We start from the raw sequence: 26,729 nt of genomic DNA on the forward strand, positions 1-26,729 counted from the left end.
TATGACAACTGGTAGAGCGTGTACAGAATACTGAAGTAGGATCACTGAGAGCACATTTTTATAGACAGTTTTCCACCCCGAGTGGACTTCCCTTCTATGATTTAGTAATAAGAAGCATAACTTTTATACAGTTTATGTGAACCACACCCCAAAATAACTTAATTTAGGCCTTCTTGATGCCCTTGATGGGTATTGAGGTCAAAGGGCCCCCATCTTGTGGATGAAATTGCCTGGTGGGATGTCTAGCGGACATCATTTCAAAATTTACACAAGTCATACACTGACCAATAATTAGTCAAGAGAGCATGGTTGGGTATTGTTTGAAAGAAAACGACATCCTTACCCTACTTCAGCATAAACAAAATAAATTTGACGGCGCGCTAAGTCAAAAAATGCCTTGTCGACTATTGTCGACACCCGCAGTTTGAGCCCAGGCACCAGCTGTCAACTATTGTCAACACCTGCGCTTTAAGGGTTTAGTAAAAAGTAAATTCAATAAGGGGTACAAAAGTTTGCATTGTTATTGTGGCATTAATTAGCGTTTGTGAAGGTTAGTGGTGGTGGTGATGGTGGCGTTGGGGTTGTTGTTGTTGTTGTTGTTGTTGTTGGTAGTGGTGGTGGTGGTGGTGGTAGAGATGTTGGTATTGGTACTGGTGTTGGTGTTGCTAATAATGTTGGTGTTGGTAATAGTGTTGGTGTTGGTAATGGTATTGGTGCTGGTAATGGTGTTGGTAATGGTGTTGGTATTGGTGTTGGTAATGGTGTTGGTGTTGGTAATAATGAAGGTGTTGGTAATGGTGTTGGTGTTGGCAATGGTGTTGGTGTTGGTAATGGTGTTGGTAATAGTGTTGGTAATGGTGTTGGTGTTGGTAATGGTGTTGGTAATGGTGTTGGTGTTGGTAATAATGTAGGTGTTGGTAATATGGTGTTGGTGTTGGTAATGGTGTTGGTGTTGGTAATGGTGTTGGTAATGGTGTTGGTGTTGGTAATGGTGTTGGTGTTGGTAATGGTGTTGGTGTTGGTAATGGTGTTGGTGTTGGTATTGGTGTTGGTGTTGGTAATGGTGTTGGTGTTGGTAATGGTGTTGGTGTTGGTAATGGTGTTGGTGTTGGTAATGGTGTTGGTGTTGGTAATGGTGTTGGTAATGGTGTTGGTATTGGTGTTGGTGTTGGTAATGGTGTTGGTGTTGGTAATGGTGTTGGTGTTGGTAATGGTGTTGGTGTTGGTAATGGTGTTGGTGTTGGTAATGGTGTTGGTGTTGGTAATGGTGTTGGTATTGGTGTTGGTAATGTTGTTGGTGTTGGTAATGGTGTTGGTGTTGGTAATGGTGTTGGTATTGGTGTTGGTGTTGGTAATGGTGTTGGTGTTGGTAATGGTGTTGGTGTTGGTAATGGTTTTGGTGTTGGTATTGGTGTTAGTGTTGGTGTTGGTGTTGGTAATGGTGTTGGTGTTGGTAATGGTGTTGGTGTTGGTATTGGTGTTGGTGTTGGTGTTGGTATTGGTGTTGGTAATGGTGTTGGTGTTGGTAATGGTGTTGGTGTTGGTATTGGTGTTGGTATTGGTGTTGGTAATGGTGTTGGTAATGGTGTTGGTGTTGGTATTGGTGTTGGTGTTGGTAATGGTGTTGGTGTTGGTAATGGTGTTGGTGTTGGTATTGGTGTTGGTAATGGTGTTGGTGTTGGTATTGGTGTTGGTATTGGTGTTGGTAATGGTGTTGGTGTTGGTAATGGTGTTGGTATTGGTAATGGTGTTGGTGTCGGTAATGATGTTGGTGTTGGTATTGGTGTTGGTGTTGGTATTGGTGTTGGTATTGGTGTTGGTGTTGGTAATGGTGTTGGTGTTGGTAATGGTGTTGTATTGGTAATGGTGTTGGTACTGGTAATGGTGTTGGTGTTGATAATGATGTTGGTGTTGGTATTGGTGTTGGTATTGGTGTTGGTAATGGTGTACTGGTAATGGTGTTGGTATTGGTAATGGTGTTGGTGTTGATAATGATGTTGGTGTTGGTATTGGTGTTGGTATTGGTAATGGTGTTGGTGTTGATAATGATGTTGGTGTTGGTATTGGTGTTGGTATTGGTGTTGGTAATGGTGTTGGTATTAGTGTTGGTAATGGTGTTGGTAATGGTGTTGGTGTTAGTATTGGTGTTGGTAATGGTGTTGGTGTTGGTCATGGTGTTGGTGTTGGTATTGGTGTTGGTCATGGTGTTGGTATTGGTGTTGGTGTTGGTATTGGTGTTGGTATTGGTGTTGGTGTTGGTAATGAATGGTATCGGTAAAAATTAGTGTTGGTGTTGGTATTGGTGTTGGTGTTGGTATTAGTGTTGGTATTGATGTTGTTGGTGGTGTTGGTGTTGGTGGTGGTGGTGGTGTTGGTAATGGTATTGGTGTTGATACTGGTATTGGTGTTTGTGTTGGTGTTGGTGTTGGTATTGGTGTTGGTGTTGGTAATGGTGTTGGTAATGGTGTTGTATTGGTGTTGGTATTGGTGTTGGTATTGGTGTTGGTGTTGGTGTTGGTATTGGTGTTGGTGTTGGTAATGGTGTTGGTGTTGGTAATGGTGTTGATGTTGGTATTGGTGTTGGTAATTGTGTTGGTGATGGCAATGGTGTTGGTATTGGTGTTGGTGTTGGTATTGGTGTTGGTAATGGTGTTGTATTGGTAATGGTGTTGGTATTGGTAATGGTGTTGGTGTCGGTAATGATGTTGGTGTTGGTATTGGTGTTGGTGTTGGTGTTGGTATTGGTGTTGGTGTTGGTATTAGTGTTGGTGGTATTGGTGGTGGTGGTGGTGGTGGTGTTGGTAATGGTATTGGTGTTGATATTGGTATTGGTGTTTGTGTTGGTAATGGTGTTGATGTTGGTATTGGTATTGGTGTTGGTAAAAATTGGTGTTGGTATGAGTGTTGGTGGTATTGATGTTGATGTTGGTGCTGGTGGAGGCTTACCCAGAGAGGCTCTTCTGGCACACCTCCAGCTGGTCCTGCAGGTAGGGGAGCAGCTGCTTCAGCATGTCGTCGCCCACGCAGCAGGTCACCACGTTGGGGTTGTCATGTGCCCGGGCCATGATCTTCTGCCAGTTCTTGTCAATGACGTAGAACCTGTGAGGAGTTAGCTTCATAATGCATGATGCTAAAGTCTTACAAACTTCCATACATGTCCAGCTTGTTATAATTTTCTGTAGATTCTTTATAGTAATGTAACAAAGCAATATTTTCATGAGATTTTGCTATTTTTATATTTACGACACTTATTTTTTTCAAGCTTTTCCCTATATCTTTATTATTGGAGTCTTATTTGTCTTCTTTCCTCTGTGTTTTCTTCTACTTATCTCTTGACCTCACACATTTCAAATCTAAAGTCTTTCATAAACTTTCCTCCCCTCCTTCCCACTTACCTCTTGGCCTCCTTGGGCAGCTGCTTGGCAATGTCCCCACCCACAAATACGGCCTCCAGGTACACCCACAAGTTTTGGACAAACAGCCAGCGTTCCAGGATTTCGTTGGTGTTGGACAGGTCGCTCACCCACTTCTGGATCTGCTTTCGGAAGGGCGCGTTGTACCTTTGTGGAGGATGACAATTAGTTTAGATCTTACACTAAAAGCTGTAGGAGTATATAATTCCTACCATAAAGCAGAATGAAATCTTATGTTCACTAACTACTATACATCTCCAATACCTAATTTTCTTTTGGGCTTTAGGAAACTTCTTCACAGCGATAGGTAGGCCAAAAATAAGTCTGTATCTAGAACTTTCCATGCATGAATTCCTATATTTCAATCTGACTCACATTAAAAACTGAACCAATCAGAACTGCACTAACTGACAGGAATAGAAATAAGTGAATAACTGAAGAAAATCATTACAAATCATCAGTGAGAGTGTGGAAAGAGAGAAGAGTCATCAAGTCATTAGGTTAAAGAAGAAGAAAAGAGAGAGTAAAGTGATCACCTGTTAGAGAGGAAGAAGAGAGAGTAAGAGAGAAGAAGAGAAAAGATTAGAGTCCTCACCTGTTGGAGAGGAGTGATCCGAGCACCATGAGGGAGTCCTCCAGCTGGGTGATGACCTCAGCAGTGGTGTCGCCTCGCAGGAGCAGCTCCCCACGGTTCTTGAAGGTGGAGAAGGTCAGGTCGTGGTTGGCCCACTCGTTGGTCACAATCCTCAGCTTGGCCTCAATGTCCTTCTCCTTGACGGCCGAGATGCAGATGTCCTGGAAGCAAACAATAAGATTTACATGCCATTGTTAAAATCTTGCTGTGTCCTCAACTGAAAAAGCAGGACAGGAAACACATTCATTCAGGCAGTCCTCAGCTCCCTTCACTTGCCTCAATGTCCTCCTTGAACTGCAGGAGGGGCGTGTCCATGATGTTCCTGAGGCAGAAGTTCTCGCTGTCCACCTCGAGGGGTCGGCTGATGACCTCCGCGATGCGCTGCCAATGACGGGGCTTCATGGCCTTGTTGGACATGAGCTCAAGCAGAGGACACATGTCGTTGAAGTCGTCTATCGTCTTCTTGAGGGTGTTGAAGGCTGGCCACTCCTTCAGCCCCTTCGGAAGCTTGCGGCATCTAGAGAAATGTACGAACACATGTCAGTTGCTTCTTCAGATATCTATTATATTTACATTGTTTTTGTTTTCTGTATGAATGAAGACAGACCAAGACCACAAGCATTATTACAAAGGCATATATCAGTATCTTCTTTAAATATCAATTATACACATATATTATTACTGTCTCTATGAATGAAAACATGAAGACATACCTAAATCACAAACATTAACATAAACAGGTCACTTGCTTCTTCAAATATCTATTATGTATGAAGGAAGACATGAAGACAGACCTAATTCACAAGTACTATTACAAACATGTCACTTGGTTCTTTAGATATCTGCTGTTTACATTTCACCATTTTCTGCAATCACCAAAAGCAGACCAAAACCACAAGTACACATCACCTGTTTTGGAATTCCATGAGCTCATTGTTAATCTCCTCAATGTTGACCTCGCCCCACGGGATGTCGTAGTAGGACGTAACGCGATCGATGACGTCATTATAGAGTTTGTAGAGCTTCTGCAGGAGGTTGAGCTCTTTGCGGATCTGTGCCAGCTCTGGGAACTCAGAACGAGGGAGGCGGAACAGCTCCTCACCCACGGAGTAACTTGAGTGCTTCCTCCACAGGGTGTCGAAGCGATTCTGGCAGAAGGGGTGGGTAGGTTAGATTTTGTTGTTGTTGTTGTTGTTGTTGGTATTGGTGATGGTATTGGTGTTGGTGTTGGTACTGGTGTTGGTATTGGTGTTAGTGTTGGTGTTGGTATTGGTACTGGTGTTGGTATTGGTGTTGGTATTGGTGTTAGTATTGGTGTTAGTATTGGTGTTGGTATTGGTGTTGGTGTTGGTGTTGGAGTTGGTATTGGTGTTGGCGTTGGTATTGGTATTGGTGTTGGTACTGGTGTTGGTACTGGTGTTGGTATTGGTGTTGGTATTGGTGTTGGTATTGGTGTTGGTGTTAGTATTGGTGTTGGTGTTGGTGTTGGAGTTGGTAATGGTATTGGTGTTGGTATTGGTATTGGTGTTGGTATTGGTGTTGGTGTTGGAGTTGGTATTGGTGTTGGTATTGGTGTTGGTATTGGTGTTGGTATTGGTGTTAGTATTGGTGTTGGTATTGGTGTTGGTGTTCGTATTGGTGTTGGTGTTGGAGTTGGTAATGGTATTGGTGTTGGTGTTGGTGTTGGAGTTGGTAATGGTATTGGTGTTGGTATTGGAGTTGGTAATGGTATTGGTGTTGGTGTTGGTGTTGGAGTTGGTAATGGTATTGGTGTTGGTATTGGTGTTGGTATTGGTGTTGGTGTTGGTGTTGGAGTTGGTAATGGTATTGGTGTTGGTGTTGGTGTTGGAGTTGGTAATGGTATTGGTGTTGGTATTGGTGTTGGTATTGGTGTTGGTGTTGGTGTTGGTGTTGGTATTGGTGTTGGTATTGGTGTTGGAGTTGGTAATGGTATTGGTGTTGGTATTGGTGTTGGAGTTGGTAATGGTATTGGTGTTGGTGTTGGAGTTGGTAATGGTATTGGTGTTGGTGTTGGTATTGGTGTTGGTGTTGGTATTGGTGTTGGTGTTGGAGTTGGTAATGGTATTGGTGTTGGTATTGGTGTTGGAGTTGATAATGGTAATGGTGTTGGTGTTGGTGTTGGTAATGGTATTGGTGTTGGTATTGGTGTTGGTTGGTATTGGTATTGGTGTTGGTGTTGGTGTTGGAGTTGGTAATGGTATTGGTGTTGGTATTGGTGTTGGTATTGGTGTTGGTGTTGGTATTGGTGTTGGTGTTGGAGTTGGTAATGGTATTGGTGTTGGTATTGGTGTTGGTTGGTATTGGTGTTGGTGTTGGAGTTGGTAATGGTATTGGTGTTGGTATTGGTGTTGGTATTGGTGTTGGTATTGGTGTTGGTGTTGGTATTGGTGTTGGTGTTGGAGTTGGTAATGGTATTGGTGTTGGTGTTGGTATTGGTGTTGGTGTTGGAGTTGGTAATGGTATTGGTGTTGGTATTGGTGTTGGTAATGGAGTTGGTAATGGTATTGGTGTTGGTATTGGTGTTGGTTGGTGTTGGTGTTGGTGTTGGTATTGGTGTTGGAGTTGGTAATGGTATTGGTGTTGGTATTGGTGTAGGTTGGTATTGGTGTCTGAGTCTAGTGAAACATAACCCACCTGTGCAATGATGAGTCTGTCCGAGGCATCCCTTGGGTCCAGGCCTGGCACCATTGGGCCCGTCCCGCGGTAGTCATGCACAAACTTGCTGCAGTCCTTCTTGAATTGGGCTACGTTATGGATCAACTCATTCCTGCACACGAGATGGGGCGATGATTTATTTTTTTTTATTTTTTTTTTTTTAAGTAAAGGAAATAGCTTAAGGGCAAAAAAAAAAAAAAACTAATGAAAAAAAAAAGCCCATAAATCACTGCTCCTATAGAAAGAGTAAAGAGGAGTGGCCAAAAGTGAGGTCAATTTTGGGAGGAGATTACTGATAATGACTCCCTCATTAACCTAAGGAGTGAATGTTGGATCAAAGGGAAGATAAATTTACTCTGAAAATGAACTTCTATGGATACAAGTGAGTCATTTTTTTTTTTTTTACAGTAAAGGAAGAAGCTCAAGGGCAAAAATAAATAAAATTAATAAAGTCTGCTAAACACCGCCCCTATAAAAAGAAGTACAGATGAGTGGCCAAAAGACATGTCAATTTCGGGTGGAGAAACATCAAGGAGGTCAAGTCGTAGGCAGGATGAAATACAGGTGAAGAGAGGCCGCTCCAGAGTGAACCAGTGGCAGGGATGAAGGAATGAAGATGCTGGATAACTCTTGCAGATAGGATTTGGACACTAGAAAGTAGAAAGTCAAGTGCAGAAGGGCCATGGGAGGGGGGGGTCAAGGGGACACAAAAAGCTGTGTTTCTCACCTAAAGTACGGCTGGACGCGGGACAGCAAGTTCTGCACCTCCACAGCCTGCGCCAACACCTTCTGCCACGTGAAGCGCAGGTTGTCCACGCGCTCCGCCTCCTCCTGGCTCAGACCCAGCTCGTACTTCACCAGCAGACCAAACGACTCCTGGAAGAGGCATAACATCACGGCAAGTGATAGAGTGCATTCTTTAATAAATACAGTAGAGGTCCACTTAGCGCGAGATCAATTAATGCGAACCGCAATTAGCGCGAGCCACAATCAACCAAGAAAAAAAATAATCAGCGCGAAAGCCTCAGTTAGCGCGAACAGCCACCATGACTGAATTTTGAAAATTGCACCAAGCTGCCATGATGCACGGCACAAGCCGCTAGAGCCCTTACTTTAGCAGACGACGCCATGTTGATACAGGGCAAGTGCTTTGTTTACGTTGTAATACTGAAAAGAAAAGTGTGTATAAGTGAAAAAGAAGAAAAGAGGAACAAAAGGAGAAGGACCTAAGAAGCAATACAAAGCATCACAGGTCAAAAGAAGAAGAAGACGATGTGGATACGGGCAACTGACCTTGGGCGTGTGTGACGCACACCCGTAAAATTTGGATTTGCTGGTTGTCCAAGCTGCCGCCAACGCGGTGGGAAGAAAAGGGCTCAGTGTGACACCAGGTTACGGTGAACCGACAACTTGCTCCCGGATGGGCGCACAGGCGTTGCCAGTAGCCACAACAGTTAGAAGAAAACGGCCAGTGTGATACTGCCTTAAGGCAGCGAGGCCGCTGACCAGGTGAGCACCGGCGATGACGTCATCGGACTCCCAGAGAACCACAAGCGTGTTTCCAGAGCTCAGCCAATCGTAGGGTTGTTTTTTTAATGTGAGTGATTATTTCGAGTAATTATCAAACCCAAATGTCAGACCCATGTGTGCACCAAATAATTTTTTTCATATTTGTTGCCTTATTCAATTAACGCGAATTCAGTTAGCGCGACTGTGTTCATCCACCTAATTCTCGCGCTAAATGGGGCTCTACTGTATCTGCATGCATTTTTATACACTACAATATCGTTCTCTATAAAAAAATTCCTATCACACTTCTACAAGCACTTAACCATGTCCCAAACTTTGAAGAGATGATGTGCTTATAACATACATGTAAAAATAAAGAAAAAATAACTAGAGATCAATTATGTATTAAAAGTTGTTCATTTAGGCTTTTTTTCATGCGGGCTTTTTTTCATTAGTTTTCTTTTTTTTGCCCTTGAGCCATTTCCTTTGCTGTAAAAAAAATACTTCTTTACATAACGTACAACCAATGAAGCTCTCTAGTCCATTATGATAGAAAAAAACTGTCAGCCATACATGCACCAGTTGACCCTTACCTCTATTGGGTCAATTGCATCGTCCATATCCAGTTCAAGGTCCCGGGTCTTGCGCAGGATGTCAATGGCTCCTTTGATATCATCGAGGTCTTTGAGTGGACGCTCCAGGCGGCGGGAGAGCTCGGTCAGCTGTGCGAAGAGCCGCTCCATCTCCTTCATGTAAGTGGTCTTGAGCGCCTCGCCGTACTTGTCCACCCAGAGACTTGCCTCCACCACCAGGGCCTTCTTCAGCTGGTCTGTTGGGATGTGTCAAAACAGAGATGAATGCTGACTCTGACGTCCCTAGGTTCACATACAATTAATACAACAATCAATAGACGGTCTATGATTTTGCAAGTTTTATTATATACCCTCATCATTATAATCATCAACTATTATTAGTCTATTGTATTCTAAGGGCCTTTCCTAACATTCTCTACTTCCCTCCTTTTCTCTCTCTACATGTTAAAAACTTTAAAACAATCAATACAAGGTCTATGAATCTGCAAGTTTTATCATATTTCACCATCATGCTATTCATCATTGGCCATTATTAGTCCCCTACAGTCTGGGGACCTTTCCTAACAGTCTCTACCTCTCTCCTTCTCTCTCTCTAGATGCTAAAAACTTTAAAACAATCAATACAGGGTCAATGAATCTGTAAGTTTTATCATATTTCACCATCATAATAGTCATCATCAGCCATTATTAGTCCCCTACAGTCTGGGGACCTTTCCTAACAGTCTTTACCTCTTTCCTTCTCTCTCTCTAGATGCTAAAAACTTTAAAACAATCAATACAGAGTCAATGAATCTGTAAGTTTTATCATATTTCACCATCATAATAGTCATCATCAGCCATTATTAGTCCCCTACAGTCTGAGGGCCTTTCCTAACAGTCTCTACCTCTCATCCTCTCGCTTTCTAGATGCTAAAAACTCACCTTCTCATCATCTCACATCGTCAAGTTCACAGAGCCAAGAATCACCACCAACACTCACCAACGCCCACCAACAACGATCACCAACACCCACCACCAATGCTCACCAACACCCACCACCACCACCACTCACCAGTATTGACAGCCAGTGCTCCAACCCTGTAGCGACTTGGCTCACTCTTGATCTGTTTGTCGAGCAGTACGTAGCTCCTGAGGGTCCTGTCGTAGTCCTGCAGGGTCGGAGTGCTGGCGATGAACTCCCTTATGGCAGTCTCCTTGTCCACGCGCCAGAGGTGATGATACTTGTCCCAGGTGCTGAAGGTGTTGTGAAGCTCCTGCCGAGATAAAAGGTCTTAGGGGTTTGTTGAAGGTGTGTAGCCAGTGATGAGGTTAAATGAATGTGCTGGCAAATGCATATTTCCTACAAGAAGACATCACCAAGCAACAGGTATGGAGCAAAAAGTGGCTGCTACAATTCAATGAAGAAAAATGTAAAGTCCTGCACCTTGGGAGGGGATATCCAGCATACCAATACCACATGGGAAACTACTCCACTATCCACCATAGAGGCAGAGAAAGACCTGGGAGTATATGTTACCAGGCTACCAGTGAAAGCCAAATCTGTGCCAATAGCAGTGGATGGGTTAAGAAGACCAGGTGGTAGAGTATTGAAGTATTGAAGTAAGTTAAGTACTGGCAGGATGAAGGAAGGGTTTTAGAGGTTTGTTGAAGGTGTGTAGCCAGTGATGAGATTAAATGAATGTGTTGGCAAATGATTAAGAGGACCAACTGGTATGTTACTGAAGTATTGAAGTAAGTTAAGTACTGGCAGGATGAAGGAAGGGTTTTAGAGGTTTGTTGAAGGTGTGTAGCCAGTGATGAGATTAAATGAATGTGTTGACAAATGATTAAGAGGACCAACTGGTATGTTACTGAAGTATTGAAGTGAGCTAGGTGCTGAAAAAAGTGAGACTTGGATATCGATAAATGTTTGCAGTAAATAATTAATGTATACAGAAAGAAAAGTTGGATAGAGGGTAGATGAATTTGAATAATGATCTGCAAAACTCATATTAGACAAAAACGATAAAAGGAAAAAAGGAAAAAATGTCAGGAAAACCAGTAGGAGTATAAGCAGCGAGTGAGTGTAGCGACGCACCCCCAGACATATGATCCCCATTAGCTAGTTAGTTATCATGCCAGAGACCTCTCCCAACATTCTCTCTTTCTCTAGATGCCAACACTTCACCGCACCATTCACAGCCTCCCTCACTAACATTCTTGGTGGACTGGAAGGAGTTGGCCATCTGACTCATGATCTTGGAGACGTCCTTGCTCTCGTAGACGTGAGTGTAGTAGTTCTTGGGCATGGCGGGCACCTCCAGCACCTCCTCCCTGATCTTCCAACCCTTCCGAGAGCCGGCCGTCCCTTCATTCTTCCTCAGGGGTTCACCAGCCTGCAGACAGAGATGGCATTAGCTCACATTAGTTATATCAATATTAGTTTTAAAGCAAAGTACCTAATAACACCACCCACACACTGATTAAGTAAAATAGCTAATATTTACAAAAGAGTACTTAAAACAAGTATGTATATGAATTGTTTGCAAAGAATCAGAATGGAAGAAGATGCAGGGCCGGATTAAGCTTGCATTGGGCCCTACGCCACCCACATTTTGGGGCCCTCCCCTTGAATAAATTAGGCAAGATCTGGACAATTTCATATTTTATTGAAACAGAATGAATTAATGATACAATATATTTAATACAGATTGTCATCATCTTTATTTTCTTTATATTCTGTATTAGCAGCATACATACCATACTTATGTACATAGGTAACTCTAGCAGCTACACCAATGCCCGTTTTCTTGACTTCTCGTGAAAACCGTTCAATTATGGTTTCAAATGTCATTGAGGAGGTGACATCATTTTCAATTGACACAACAGACAAAGCATTCAGTCGTTTTTGAGTCATTGTTGAACGAAATCTGTTTTTGATCAAAGACAGTTTGGAAAATGAATGTTCACCTTCACAGACTGTGACTGGTAATGTTAAGAACAGTCGCAGAGCAGTTGAAACATTGGCAAATGTTGACTCTACAACTGGATTCTTCCTTAAGTATTTTAACAGGACATGAGGATCACGATCCAACTTCAAATGGGTTACAAATTCTGAGAATGTTACAAATTCATCCTCGCAGTGGGGTTCCAAGTCATTGATGTACTTTTTCACCGAGTCAGCTCTCAACTCTCAGCTGTGCAGTATCATTCTCCCTCAATGACTTGATAAAGGCAAAATCGTCAGATATCTTGTGATAAGCCTGGCGACGTTGAGCTAAACTTACAACTTGTCAATGATGACAACAAAACTCTGTACAGGGAATTTTTGTGCATCTTGAAGATCTGCATCAGGTTCAGCAGAATCATCAGCTTGACGCCGCCGTCTTCTCTTCCGTACCTTTTCCGATACATATACTTGCTGAACATTTCCCATGAGATTTTTTGCATCATTCTCCAGTTCATCAAATTGACCACGAAGCTCAGCAACAAAACTTTCAAGTGATAGAAACAATGATACAGCCATGTTGATATCAATATTTGTGCTTTGGAGAAGAGTACTAGCTTTCTGAAAGTGCTGGAGGATCTTGTTCCAAAGAGCACACATAAATGCATTTTCAAGAAGGCACATATTCTCTGCAAAAACTGATGCAGCAAGTCAAGCATCTCCTTTTAGTTCCTCATTGTCTGCAATTTCATTTAACATACCATAGATGATAGAGTAGTTTATGTGCAGTGTTTTCACTGATTCAGAATGGAAATGCCAACGTGTGGAAGATAATGTTTTTAGGGTTAGAATTCTACCATTTTCATTAAGTGACAATCCCTTTGTTAGTAAATTCCAGCACTTTGTTGATCCAACTGAATATTCATATAATTCCTGCACAAGTTCAAAGAAATTGCAAGCACTGTTGACTTGTGTTGCCAACACAAACAAGTTTTCGCTATTTTATTTTATCTATTTATTTATTTTTATATTTTTTTTGATCAACAGTCCAACGAAGCATACTGATCTCCCAGAGGCTACAGGCATTTCCAGGATTTCCATTATGTGGGGGCCCAAATATGGGTCGGGTCTATCAGGTTTTGTGGGCCCCTCAGTGCTTGGGGCCCTACGCCATGGCATGCTTGGCGTATAGGATAATCTGGCGCTGAGAAGACGTAGGTATAGTTTAGGGATGTTTCTAAAGTGTGATTTGTATTCCTATTTTTCCATTATCTATGTGTATATATGATAAAACACAATCTATTTGTAAAGAATCAATATGTGGCAAAAGTGGTGCCAAAAGAGTATTTCTATGATGCAAAGACCTGAAAACATGTGTGTGTAACTGTGTCCGTTGTACTCACGTCCTCCTTCCGGCAGCGCACCCACTGTGACACCCCCATAGCCGTGGACAGGATGATTTTGGCCACCTTGTTGATGGCCTCCTGCACCTCGCTGAGACTCGGGGTCACCTGCACGCCGGGGGACACCAGGGAGGCACTCAGCTCCACCAGTGCCACCCCTGGATTCTCTGGCTGTATTGGCCCTCGTCCCCGCCCAGGAGTGTCACCTGGTAAGGCCACAGCACTATTAGTCTTTTCTACTTCTTTTTCTACATCAAGGAAGGCAACTCAAGGGTACGGAAACATAAACAGCAACAAAAAAGGTCACTATACGCTGCTCTAACAAAAGAATAAAAGAACAAGAGGTCAGAGGCGAGGTATTTACATTATTCTCACTCTCATTGTTGAAAGGATTCTGGAGAGGGACAACAATATCATGGGTTATGCTACTGCTATTTACTAAAGAACAATGGACTACTGCCACAGAAGTCAAATATAAAACAGTGTACCACAACAATTAACCTCAAACAAACATGGCACCATTAGTCTTATTTACACTAACTTCACCCTCATTATTGTAAGGACTTTGGAGGGGCAAAAATTCATGGGTTCAACAACTGCCATTCACTAAAGAACAAAGGAGTAATGCCACAGAACTCACATACAAAACAGTGCACCATGACATTTAAATCAACTAAAGAACAGTGTATCTCCTAAGAATGTCCCCTGCAATACCTTGGCAACTCACACACAAAACAGTGCACCATGACATTTAAATCAACTAAAGAACAGTGTATCTCCTAAGAATGTCCCCTGCAATACCTTGGCAACTCACACACAAAACAGTGCACCATGACATTTAAATCAACTAAAGAACAGTGTATCTCCTAAGAATGTCCACCGCAATACCTTGGCCGCGTGGGTTATTGATGGAGGTGTGGCGGCGGATGGAGTCGAGTGCACCCTTGACGGACTTGATCAACACGTCCAGCACCCTCCTGTGGTACGCCCGGCGAAGGTCCCTGGCCGCCACCTCCACCTGCACGAGATCGAGTGAGTGTTGGGTGAATGCTGGTGATGGTGATGTTGGTGAAGGTGGAAGAACAAAGGGGAAGTAGGACAAAGAAGCAATCTGTGAGGACCATTAGAAGGAAAGAAACAGAAATTGGAGATGGAAATAAGAAGTAGAGTGAGGCATCAGGACAATAAGAAATGGCCATTCCCTTGTAGAAAACTCTGTGAAAGAACACATCAGAAAATATACATAAAAGTTATTATCATACTGGTACTAAAAACACACCACTAATTTTGCACAGTAAGAAATACAGTAAAGCATATGGTGAAAATGCCTTCAGAGGTCGCTAGACAATAAGAAATCCAATTCCTTGCAAACAATCCTATGAGAGAATATGACATAAAAAATTGTACATTGAAAGTGGCTAAAAACCTTACTACTAAAATCACAGAACTAGTTACCCCTTCAAAATACTTATATATAAGTTAGAGCGATCAATTCTTACTTTTTCCCGCATCTCCCTTTTCTTCCTTGCGGCCTTTTCCTGCGGTGTGAGGGTCTTTGAGGGCAGCTCCAGTGTGGCGGCAAAGGGCCCCTCCGCTGCAGGTACAGGGCTGCGGCGCGACGACCCTCCGCCTGACGACACTGTGGAGGCGTGTTTGTGGACAGTTCAAATTTGTGGCCATGAGAATTCCTGAAGCTTATGCCATGAAATATTTGAGAAACTTCACGTAATGGACAAAAATGATATCATAATGTTTTAGGGAGCTGCTAACAAATATTGACAGTGGAAATTATGGTTTATATTCCTACAGTGTTGGTTTAGGTAGCTTCTAACAAATATTTACAGTAGAAAGTGTGGTTTATATTCCTACAGTGTTGGTTTAGGGAGCTGCTAACAAATATTTAGTGGAAATTATGGTTTATATTCCTACAGTGTTGGTTTAGGGAGCTTCTAACAAATATTTAGTGGAAATTATGGTTTATATTCCTACAGTGTTGGTTTAGGGAGCTGTTAACAAATATTTAGTGGAAATTATGGTTTATATTCCTACAGTGTTGGTTTAGGGAGCTGTTAACAAATATTTAGTGGAAATTATGGTTTATATTCCTACAGTGTTGGTTTAGGGAGCTGTTAACAAATATTCACGGGGGAAAGTATGGTTAATATCTCTAGAGTAATAGTTTGGGTGAGTTTCTAACAAATACTTGCAGGGATAGTAAGGTTAATGTCTCTAGAATGAATAGCTGGCTTTAAGAAAGCTATATACTTGACCAGAATTAGAAAAATGTTACAAAAGGCATTAGTAAGTCTGGTTTTCCTACTTTTCCTACACATTCTCACTAAACAAAAGTAAAGTAAATTGCATAAAAGGGCATTAATATATCTAGCCCTCTTACTTTTCCAACCAATTCCCATCAAACAAAACTAAACCACAAGAACTGACCTGAGCGCGAGTCATCCAAGTCTGTGGCATCATCAAGATCATCAGCCGTGAGGAAGCTGTAGCTGCCCTGGTCGCCCTGCCCCCCGCCCTCCACGCCCACCAGCACCAACTCTATCAGCTCCAGCACTGCATCCTCCACCACACGGCTGCGACTGTTCAGCTCCTGCGAGAAAGGAAGTAAAAGGAGTAGCTTAGTATGGATATAAAGGAATGGGTGTGGAGTATTTTTGTGTGATGTTAAGCAAATGATGAGTTGAAGAATTGTAAATGGTTGAGGGTATACTAGAGGCTGAAGCTGGAAATGAGAAAAGTATAGAGTGGTTGGATTACAAATGTGGAGTTAAAAGATTGTAAATGGTTGAAGGTATAAGTAAATTTGATAAGATTAGTGAATAAATGCAAAAATGAGAAGGATACAGGGTTGTTTTGTGAATACAGAAGTAAAAGATTATAAACATTTGAAGGCATAGTTTGATAATATTAGCAAAAGTATAATAAATGAGAAGGATACAGGGTTGTTTTGCATACACAGAAGTAAAAGATTATAAACATTTGAAGGCATAGTTTTGATAATATTAGCAAAAGTACAATAAATGACATAAGGATACAGGGTTGTTTTGTGAATACAGAAGTAAAAGATTACAAACATTTGAAGGCATAGTTTGATAATATTAGCAAAAGTATAATAAATGACATAAGGATACAGGGTTGTTTTGTGAATACAGAAGTAAAAGATTATAAACATTTGAAGGCATAGTTTTGATAAGATTAGCAAAAGTATAATAAATGAGAAGGATACAGGGTTGTTTTGTGAATACAGAAGTAAAAGATTATAAACATTTGAAGGCATAGTTTTGATAAGATTAGTGAATAAATAAATAAATGAGATAAGGATACAGGGTTGTTTTGTGAATACAGAAGTAAAAGATTACAAACATTTGAAGGCATAGTTTTGATAATATTAGCAAAAGTATAATAAACGAGAGGAGCACAGAGGGAGTTTGAGGTGTAAAAAAGTGTACTGTAAGAGGAACACTTGGCAATCGATAATAGTGAGGATGAAGGTGTTTCCTGTTCTCACCTGGGCGGCTTGGCAACAGGTGAGCCAGGTGTTGTGCACGAAGAGGTCCAGCATCCAGGGTGCCGTGTCAGGCAGCACGTAGAGCTTCACGCTGGACATGGCCGCGAGCACTCCCTCCATGCGGTGGTGGAAGATGTCGTTCACTCTGCACAAAAGTTACGGATGAAAGTTACGGTTGGAAACGCAGCCACTCAAAACCTGGACCCTCGTGAGAGCCTTTCAGAACTATGGGCAGCACATAAAAAATAAAAGAGAGAGAGAGAGAGAGAGAGAGAGAGAGAACAATGTGTGAGATTTATAAACTGAATGATGGATTCTCTTACCACAAAAACCATGAGAGGGAGAATTTCATAAAGTAAATGGCGTCAGAGATTACAACAGATAAACACTGACATAAAACTATCATAAGGCGAGAGACTGCAAGGGTTGTGTTGTGACTGACCTGTCGATGAGCACCTCAAAGGCCCTGACCGCCTGGAACACCTGGTCAAAGTAGCTGTGGGCCTGGATGGAGGACCAGGTGAGGCTGGTCTGCAGGGGGTCCAGCGCCTCCTTCAGCTTGGTGACGTGAGGCACCAGCAGTGGCGTCAGGCTCTTGCTCACCTTGCCCAACACTCGGATGTGCTCATTCAACAGGTGCTGGAAACACAACATTATGTACCTCATTTTGATTTGTATTCAGGATCATCTTTATCACAGATCATTAAACTACCACTGATTACTGAGGGAAATAATAAGGCTGCCCTTAGTCCAAATACCAGTTACTGTGCACATCAAATCTCTGCGCATCCCTCACCTTGACCATGTCCCTCTTTTTGAGCAGCAGCGGCGCCCTATTGAGGAGCAGCTGTGTCATGTACGGCACGTCAAAGCCCAGCTGCTGGATCTTGGTGGCCTCGTGCAGCAGCGTGGAGATCCTCGGGTCCCAGTTGACGTAGAGCTCTTCTGTGTCTGGCCGCCGCACCACCAGCGTGCAGCGCAGCGACTTCTGGATGTCATTCATCTGTGGGAACGGTTCACAGATTCTTGACACCTACTTACTTTGCCGGCAAGTAAAAAATACCATCTTCCTACATCACTGTCTAGTTAACTTTCCTTATCGACTAGTTTTTATTCTATCCCACTCACACTCTGCTTCCTCCAGGCATCGTAATAGGCCAGCTCATACTGCACCAGCATCCTGCCAATGCGGTTGTACTTCTTCACCGCCTCCTTCCCCTCCGGCATCTTGAGCAGCACCGGATGGTCCTTGAAGAACATCATGGGCTCCTCCAGGTGCAGAAACAGACTCCGGGCCCATTGAATCTTTCCTGTTTGGGGTAAAGTTTCTTGAAGAGAAAGGATACATAATATAGTAATAAGACTTATGTATTCATGGTTAAACTTATTGGGCAGGAGCCTCTAACACTGCACATCTTCCCCTCACCAGCCACAGGAGGGAGGCCGCGCAGCTGGGGTGGACTCTCACACTGGCGGCAGTAGATGCGGGACACCTTCTCCAGCTCCTGGTGGAAGCGCGCCAGGATCCGGCGGTACTTGCCCTCCACGTCCAGCTGCGGCACCACCACGGCGATCTTCTCAAACCTGCCGTGGGGACCGTCAGGCCGAGTGTGATGGTTGGTGAAGGACACACAGTTGTAGATGTAGAGGTATCGTGTATTCATCTAACATATATATCAGATTAAATGATTATGACTATTGAAAAAGGTGCAGAATTAATATCAATGGATCTAGGGAAGTCTACATATCAATAACATCTCAGCCTTTCAGAATGATGGGACACCTTTCTAGTTTCACAAAGAGGAGGTTGATTGGATGATTTAAATATGCACCTGAAAATCAATATCAGCCTGTACTGCCAAAATGTCCCATAACTAAACCTTCATAGGAGAAAAATTTATGTTAATGGGCCTAAAGAAGTCCATGAATAAATGACAGTTGCTATTATATGACACTGAAGGAAAAATGTTGGGTTAATATCCTATCTCAACGCCACCAAGACATAGCCAGCCTCCCACCCCTAAATCACTACGAGAGACACTACGCTACGTCCAGGAGAGCCACACCTGGCCAGCATCTTGTAGGCCATTGGTGTCTCCCAGATCTCCTCGTGCTCCTTCTCCACCATGATGTGGATGCGACGCAGCAGCTCGCGCACGCTGGCGGCGAACACCTCCAGGTCGGTGTCAAAGTGGTGGTCGCGGTAGTCGAGGTAGTCGTAGGATTTTTGTGAGATCTCGTTGCACATCTCTTGCCACGACTTGAGGATGTCTCGGAGGCCTGGGGGAGGGAGGGCGTCAATCAGGCAGCAGGGGTGGCAGGGGGAGGGCACGGGCAGACTCTGGAGGAGGCAGGTCCTTGTTCTGCCTAGATATTAGACTCTTTATCATCAAGACTCAAACCAAGGCTACATACAGCTTTATGATACTCGGGTTTATGATTTTTGTTTTACACATTATCATATTTAAAAGCTTAAGTTAGTTAGTTAGTTAGTTGAGGTTCAAGACCTTACGCATGCATGACAAACAGTGACTGACTCATCAGGCTCAGACTCCATCCAGGCAACACACACTAGGCTAGGGCAGCAGATGTGGGGCTACGCAACACGTGCAACACTCATCACCAGGCAGGGAAGCAACATGCACCCACGGCTTGCAACACACACGTCTCAAGTGGAAGTGAAAAAGTTTCCTTATAATCCACTTCATATTGAATTGTATCTCATGAGTAAGTTGTAAAAAAAATGTACCTTTAATCCTGTTTTTGGTGTCATTTAAAAAGAGTACAAGATCAAAGACACAGTGAAGTGTGGTGTGTAGGGTAACAAGTGTCATGGAGGACAGCTGGAGTTGGGGTAGTGGTGAGAGGTGTTAGCAATCCCTTCAGTACCTCAACTCACCGTCCTCCTGACAGCACATCCCTTTAATTAAACACCCCCACAGAAGTCTTGCAAATGGTGAATATTCATGATGACTCGACCCAAATATTCAGCATCTCAAGACACACAAGTATAACCATCGTGATCATTGTGGGAAGACTCATGCTGGTAGTTAACAGTCACACTACCATAAGTCAGACAGACGAAGGGGCGTCACAGTGAAGGTTTCCGCCGAGTCTCTGGTAGAGAAGGACACACTGGACACCATGGTAAGAATAACATTAACTTCATGCCATGAACAGCGGCCCGCCAGCCACACGAAGGTAGTCGGTTGCCTCAGGTGTAGCTACCCAAGAAGTTGGTTGCTGCTGCACACAACACAACCCCACCAAGCTTTGCGCGCCGTGACATCAAGGAGTTACCGCTGCTGAATTTGGTTAGTCACTGTACGGTACACACGCCGCAGGTCACGTGCCACGGTGCTGCCTCATACTCATGTGGTGTTTTTAAAGTCTGTGTATGTATAAATGTACATGTGTTGTTTGGGGTTTATTTACATGTTTCTCTTGCCCTTTGGTGGTCACTGCGTGCTGCATCAGCTGATTGGGGTTATGGGGTCGCAGGAGTGAGTTAAAAAATCTACAACACTACTTGTGAAAAATGCTCCGGGGTGAGGGGGTGAGGCGCCTACTGAAAACTGTCTGTCTGGCTCTGTGTGCTTCTCCCGTGGGCCAGGGCTCCTGCGCTCAGCCGAGGGTTTGCGCCAACCCTCCCACGCTGCCTACAGGGGCCTCCGAGGAGAGACAGTTTGTTGTCAAGGTGATTGATATCTAATTGTACACTAATGAAGAGACTAATGGAGGACTACACTGATGTGTTTTATAGAGAATGTTATGGCTGTCAGTGACTCTGTCAATGGTACTGTATCAAGCTACAATGCTAAGAAAAAACAGTGGGCCTCACCTCTAACATTTAAGATGGAGAGACAGTTTTGCAGGAATTAAAATGGTCAGTACACTGTATTGAGGGTAATGAGCTGCAAGGCACACACCTTGCAAATGTTTCCGCCCTTTAAGAGGTCAGTGATGTGTGGTACTTTTCGGTGATATCTGTGTGAATAACAGGTCGTCTCATACTTTGGTCTTGATAAAAAATTACAGGAGTCATATTTCACAAGAAAAGTGCAAACGAGTAGTTGATGGAAGGTCTGCTTAGCAAGTTTCACAGTTATTCCACTTCGAGGGTTTCTCAACAGTTGGATGTAATGAATCAATGCTTTCCTCATGCTCCGAGGGGACTCGTCGAAGGAGAATAAATGCAAACGCATCAAGAAAATAAACTCCCGGAACAGCAAGTTTCATTAACAGCCAGAATGTTTCTCTCAGCCTCCACTGGGGTGCAATTTTTTCTGTGAGGGGGCAAGGGGGCGGGGCTGAGGCTGGAGCGCTGGTGGGCGCTGAGGCGAGACTAACCCGGTGGGTCTGGCCGTCCTGCTCGCCAGCGGGAATATAAACAAGTGACCTCGGCGTCCAGACTCTTTTCTTCTCATCATTGTGGCCAGTGAGCATCCTGGGGCACAGCAGGTCACCCCACGCTGCGCCGCCTCCCACGTGCAGCACGCCACACACACAGCCGTGACGCTGTGCCCCGGAGAACAGACCAGTGGACAAATAGAATCTCACTTGAAGTGCAAGTAACAGCTTCTTTTCACCTGATGGTGACAGCGTGAGTGAGGACGCCGAGGCTGTTTGTACCCCCGCCGCGAGGCCCTGGCATGGCCAAGGAAGGCGGGGAAAAGCCGACACTGTGGTCCAGTGTCAGGGAGAAGCTCAGCTTAATTATAAATTACTTTATTACAACCTGACTTGGTCTTATTACTGCCCGTTTGACCAATACCTGAAATTAACGAAAAATGGAAAAAAATTATCATAGTGCAAAAATTGAAAGAAATTTTGTTTAAAAAATTTAAAGTTTTGAAAGGAAAGTCTAAGATCATGTATGACCTACAGTTCTGTGACTAAAGATTAATAAGTACAAGGATGTGTTTAGTGAGTGTTGTGTCGGGTTGTCCAAAGCTGGAAGTGGAGTGAGGAATCCAAGTAAGTGAGTTATGTACAGCGAGTCTGGGGTCGAGAAGCTGAGAAGGAGGAGAGGCGATGAGGCGACAAATGTACAGCGGCAGGACGTCAGAATCTCTGCAATAAGGTAGTGTTCGGGTGAGCCTCGGGGAAACAGGTGTCTCGGGTGACGTCTGAATTGGCAAGGTTAGTTAAGTCAAGCTAAGTCAGATCAAAAGCTGTGTCAAGCCATAAAACGAGACTATACTTTCTTTTTACAGCACAAGAAGCAGCTCGAGGGCAAACACAAATGAAAACAAAAAGGCCCGCCAGGCACTGCTCCCATGAGGAAGGGGAGAAGACTGGCCAAAAAGAGAGGTCAATTGTGGGTCATTATCTCTTTTGTACAGTATCTTTTTAGGTTTTCATCCTGACCCTATTATCACTCCACCAAAACCTCTTCCCTTTGTCTTTAGAATGAATGTATGAACGTCCTTACTCGTACTATGACCCCACTACCATTCAACTATTTCCTCCTCCTCTTGTATTGGAAATTATGTTAATGGTCAAACTATATGGAAACACTAGTATGTCACCCACATCCAAACACGCACACTAACACACACTCGTCGTTCACAAGCACTCGGTAACAGTACACAAAAACATGTCAAAATGCTGCTGAAAAATCAATAAAAACAACCATTTGAAGCAGAACAAGTGGACAGCCATGACGGAAGAATCGAAGAAGGAAGAAAGAAGGCGAGTTTGCAGCCCAGACAACACAGAATGCCACGTGAGTTTCCTTTGGCCATTCCAAGTGAGTGAGGCTGCGAGAGGGTTGAAGAGCAGGGTGAGGGGGGCAAGAGAAGGAAAGGGCAAGGTGTCGGGTGAGGAGGAAAAGAGGTGTGAGGCAGGGCTGGCAGGACTGGAGTGAGCTCAGTCAGTGTTCTGGATGCGAGTCACTCCGCCACTCCACGGGCCAGCACGGGAGGAGGCAAGTCGCTGTCATCGTGTACGTGAAGACTGTCTGAGGGACGGGAATGTGACGACTACGAGAGGGAGTGGCAGAAAAGAAGACAACTACAAGAAGGATGGAGAGACAGAGAGAGAGAAAGAAAGGGGGACAGAAAAAGTAAGAAAGGAAATGTGACAGAAGGATTATGAGACAAATGCAAGAGATGGAGAGAGATGGAAATGGGAAAGAAAGAATGAGAAAGACAAAGAGACAGAGGATGACAGAAGTGCAAAGGGAAAGACAGAGGGAATTGGGTTTAGTAAGAAAGTGACAGAGGGAGACAGAGAACAAGATAACTACAGGAGAAAGTAAGAGAGTAAGAGGGGAAAAAAAGAATGAGAAACAGAGAAAGAAAGAAAGAGACAACTACAAGAGGAAAGAAGAAACAGAGGATGGAATAACTACACTGGGAAGACTGAAGACAACTACAAGAATAGGGGAGACAGAGGGGATAAGGTGAGTGAGCATCAGAGAAAGGACAAGACAGCTACAAGAATAGAGAAGACAGAGGGGATAAGGTGAGTGAGCATCAGAGAAAGGACAAGACAGCTACAAGAATAGGGAAGACAGAGGGGATAAGGTGAGTGAGCATCAGAGAAAGGACAAGACAGCTACAAGAATAGGGAAGACAGAGGGGATAAGTTAGCATCAGAGAAAGGACAAGACAGCTACAAGAATAGGGAAGACAGAGGGATAAGTTAGCATCAGAGAAAGGACAAGACAGCTACAAGAATAGGGAAGACAGAGGGGATAAGGTGAGTGAGCATCAGAGAAAGGACAAGACAGCTACAAGAATAGGGAAGACAGAGGGGATAAGTTAGCATCAGAGAAAGGACAAGACAGCTACAAGAATAGGGAAGACAGAGGGGATAAGTTACCATCAGAGAAAGGACAAGACAGCTACAAGAATAGGGAAGACAGAGGGGATAAGTTAGCATCAGAGAAAGGACAAGACAGCTACAAGAATAGGGAAGACAGAGGGGATAAGGTGAGTGAGCATCAGCGACAGGACAAGACAGCTACAAGAATAGGGAAGACAGAGGGAATAAGGTGAGTGAGCATCAGAGAAAGGACAAGACAGCTACAAGAAAAGGGAAGACAGAGGGGATAAGTTACCATCAGAGAAAGGACAAGACAGCTACAAGAAAAGGGAAGACAGAGGAGATAAGTTACCATCAGAGAAAGGACAAGACAGCTACAAGAAAAGGGAAGACAGAGGATAAGTTACCATCAGAGAAAGGACAAGACAGCTACAAGAAAGGGAAGACAGAGGGATAAGGTGAGTACCATCAGAGAAAGGACAAGACAGCTACAAGAAAAGGGAAGACAGAGGGGATAAGTTACCATCAGAGAAAGGACAAGACAGCTACAAGAAAAGGGAAGACAGAGGGGATAAGTTACCATCAGAGAAAGGACAAGACAGCTACAAGAAAAGGGAAGACAGAGGGGATAAGTTACCATCAGAGAAAGGACAAGACAGCTACAAGAATAGGGAAGACAGAGGGGATAAGGTGAGTGAGCATCAGAGAAAGGACAAGACAGCTACAAGAATAGGGAAGACAGAGGGGATAAGTTACCATCAGAGAAAGGACAAGACAGCTACAAGAATAGGGAAGACAGAGGGGATAAGTTACCATCAGAGAAAGGACAAGACAGCTACAAGAATAGTGAAGACAGAGGGGATAAGTTGAGTGAGCATCAGAGAAAGGACAAGACAACTACAAGAATAGGGAAGACAGAGGGGATAAGTGAGCATCAGAGAAAGGACAAGACAGCTACAAGAATAGGGAAGACAGAGGGGATAAGTTACCATCAGAGAAAGGACAAGACAGCTACAAGAATAGGGAAGACAGAGGGGATAAGTTACCATCAGAGAAAGGACAAGACAGCTACAAGAATAGGGAAGACAGAGGGGATAAGTTACCATCAGAGAAAGGACAAGACAGCTACAAGAATAGGGGAGACAGAGGGGATAAGTGAGCATCAGAGAAAGGACAAGACAACTACAAGAATAGGGAAGACAGAGGGGATAAGTTACCATCAGAGAAAGGACAAGACAGCTACAGCAGGGAGGGTTGGACTACCATTCTTGGGGAGTCACAAGAGGATAATACCCCATTAAGTGTAGCAAGAATTTAAGAGGTCCTTGGGGTCCCCTCCATTTGGAGCTTGGGGACATTTTCAATTAGCGCCTCCCCATAATCTCTCTTAGCTATGCCACTGACTCCCTTCCTTGGACAAGTTCAGAGTTACATTAGTTGTCAAAAGTCGTCTCATGAGGATCAATGTACATTCCCTTGGTACTAGTTCTGCAGTACACATTAATCTATCATTTTCAAAAGACAAATAATGAAAACTCTAATTCCTGACACTCAAAAATTTTCCAGAGTCCTCCCAGACTTAAGTTTTGGGACTAAACAGATGACACGTCCTGTAGCAGCCCTGAGGGACAGGGACACAGGACGAGACCACTACAGGAGGGAGAGATAAAGGTCAAAACAACTACAGGATGGAGGGAGAGACAGTAGGTAGTACCCCTGAGGGACAGGGACACAGGACGAGACCACAACAGGAGGGAGAGATAAAGGACAAAACAACAACAGGATGGAGGGAGAGACAGTAGGTAGTAGCCCTGAGGGACAGAGACACAGGACGACACCACTACAGGAGGGAGAGATAAAGGACAAAACAACTACAGGATGGAGGGAGAGACAGAACAAGAAGAAGAGAGACAGAGAGACAGTGGTGCACCTCACTTACCGGTTTCCATGGGCAGCAAGGCTGTGGGGAGACAGACGTGTCGCCGGCATGCGGCATCATACCGAAAACAAAACAAAACAATGGATGAACACACAAGCTGTGAGCAGAAGAACAGTTGAGTCTCTACTGAGCCCCAACGACCCACGGGGGAGGCTTCCAACACCTGCTGGACGCCAATGAACTCAAAACAAAGTGACTGTGTCAATGATCCATGATGAAAACAAAACAACAAGAGGAGCAGACAACTTTCCTGTTACTGGTGTCCTATTAGGGTACGTTCTACAATCTGTAAGTACCATTATCTGTACTTTTACCAGGAAAAAAATAATCTGAAAAATAACTGAGCAAATGGAACTGAAATATTGCCAGACAAAGTTTAATAGTATGTAGTAAAGTTTATCCTGACAGTACATCATTTCCATACCTCAGCTCAGTTCTCCAGAAGAGTTTTATAACCTGATAGAAATAGGTGACTACTATAACAGGAATGATAAAGTACTAATTGGAAAACATACAACTCCCCCTCTCTAGTGTATGCCAAAACTGAATGACTGATTTGTATTCTTCAAGCAGATGGGAAGCCCCAGGAAGGCCCACCACCATGGCAAGGAACCCTGGCGGTGGTCCTCTGCCCCGCCCCGCCGCCCCCACCACCCAGCCACAGCATGACGAGAGAGGGGGGCAGCAAGGAGGGCATAGCGGGCATTGGGTCTCGATCTACGGCACTTAGCACACCACCACACACCACTTGTTAACTCTTCATTCACTAGTTACTTCATCTGGTTTAGTGCTTCGCCCTTCCTGTGTGACGCCACGACACTCACACTGCCGCTAAATACTAAAGACACAAAAATGAGCAGTGAGGCAATGAGCTGAAATTCACACATATGCCCCGACTTCTTCCTTAGAGAAATTTAGTGCAGAAATGATACCAGTAATTAACAAGTGAACTATGGACAAGGAAAATGATGTAAGGTCTCTGTTCAGTTAAAAACAGAGATACTGATGGGAAGAAACACAAAAACAGCTTAATGGTTCCACTCTTATATGGCAAAATATGGGTAGGAATTTTGTCTTAACCCACCAGCTTTGAACTGATATAGTTTTTAGTGAATAGGAACATAAAGGAGGCACAATAATCCTTCCATTCCTGCAGTAGGGTGACGGAAGAGCTGTGGGAGGAGGCACATGACATGATCCAAGTGTGTCATGTATGAGCGGGACACAGGAAAGGCGAGTGTTTAGGGTCAAGCTAGGCAGGTGTTGTTGAGCTGGCAGCGTCACTTTGCCGCCAGCCTCGACACTTCACCGTTATCATCACCGCCAACAACAAAATCATACA

At 43.8% G+C, this 26,729-nt stretch overlaps 1 protein-coding gene across 4 annotated transcripts in view; it reads right to left on the minus strand.

The window, feature by feature from the left end:
* LOC126995905 (dynein axonemal heavy chain 5-like) overlaps window positions 1-26,729 on the minus strand; it is a 237,639-nt gene that overhangs the window by 69,705 nt on the left and 141,205 nt on the right. For all 4 annotated transcript variants that reach the window (XR_007750824.1, XM_050855800.1, XM_050855799.1 and 1 more), the window contains 21 exons: window positions 25,388-25,408; window positions 18,744-18,957; window positions 18,104-18,261; window positions 17,806-17,987; window positions 17,474-17,680; window positions 17,120-17,316; window positions 16,678-16,822; window positions 15,597-15,759; window positions 14,654-14,793; window positions 14,043-14,172; window positions 13,155-13,360; window positions 11,021-11,200; window positions 9,877-10,078; window positions 8,826-9,061; window positions 7,451-7,599; window positions 6,703-6,835; window positions 4,957-5,195; window positions 4,324-4,564; window positions 4,009-4,208; window positions 3,396-3,560; window positions 2,947-3,099 (listed from right to left, as the gene is read on the minus strand). Coding sequence is in view for 3 of the 4 variants with exons in the window: in XM_050855800.1 (XP_050711757.1) it covers window positions 2,947-3,099; window positions 3,396-3,560; window positions 4,009-4,208; window positions 4,324-4,564; window positions 4,957-5,195; window positions 6,703-6,835; window positions 7,451-7,599; window positions 8,826-9,061; window positions 9,877-10,078; window positions 11,021-11,200; window positions 13,155-13,360; window positions 14,043-14,172; window positions 14,654-14,793; window positions 15,597-15,759; window positions 16,678-16,822; window positions 17,120-17,316; window positions 17,474-17,680; window positions 17,806-17,987; window positions 18,104-18,261; window positions 18,744-18,957; window positions 25,388-25,408 (3,661 nt within the window). In the remaining variant the exon portion in view is untranslated. The remainder of the gene's footprint in view (window positions 1-2,946; window positions 3,100-3,395; window positions 3,561-4,008; window positions 4,209-4,323; window positions 4,565-4,956; window positions 5,196-6,702; window positions 6,836-7,450; window positions 7,600-8,825; window positions 9,062-9,876; window positions 10,079-11,020; window positions 11,201-13,154; window positions 13,361-14,042; window positions 14,173-14,653; window positions 14,794-15,596; window positions 15,760-16,677; window positions 16,823-17,119; window positions 17,317-17,473; window positions 17,681-17,805; window positions 17,988-18,103; window positions 18,262-18,743; window positions 18,958-25,387; window positions 25,409-26,729) is intronic.

This window comes from Eriocheir sinensis, chromosome 9 (assembly GCF_024679095.1).
Source record: "Eriocheir sinensis breed Jianghai 21 chromosome 9, ASM2467909v1, whole genome shotgun sequence".
In the NCBI taxonomy this organism is placed as follows: Eukaryota; Metazoa; Arthropoda; class Malacostraca; order Decapoda; family Varunidae; genus Eriocheir; species Eriocheir sinensis.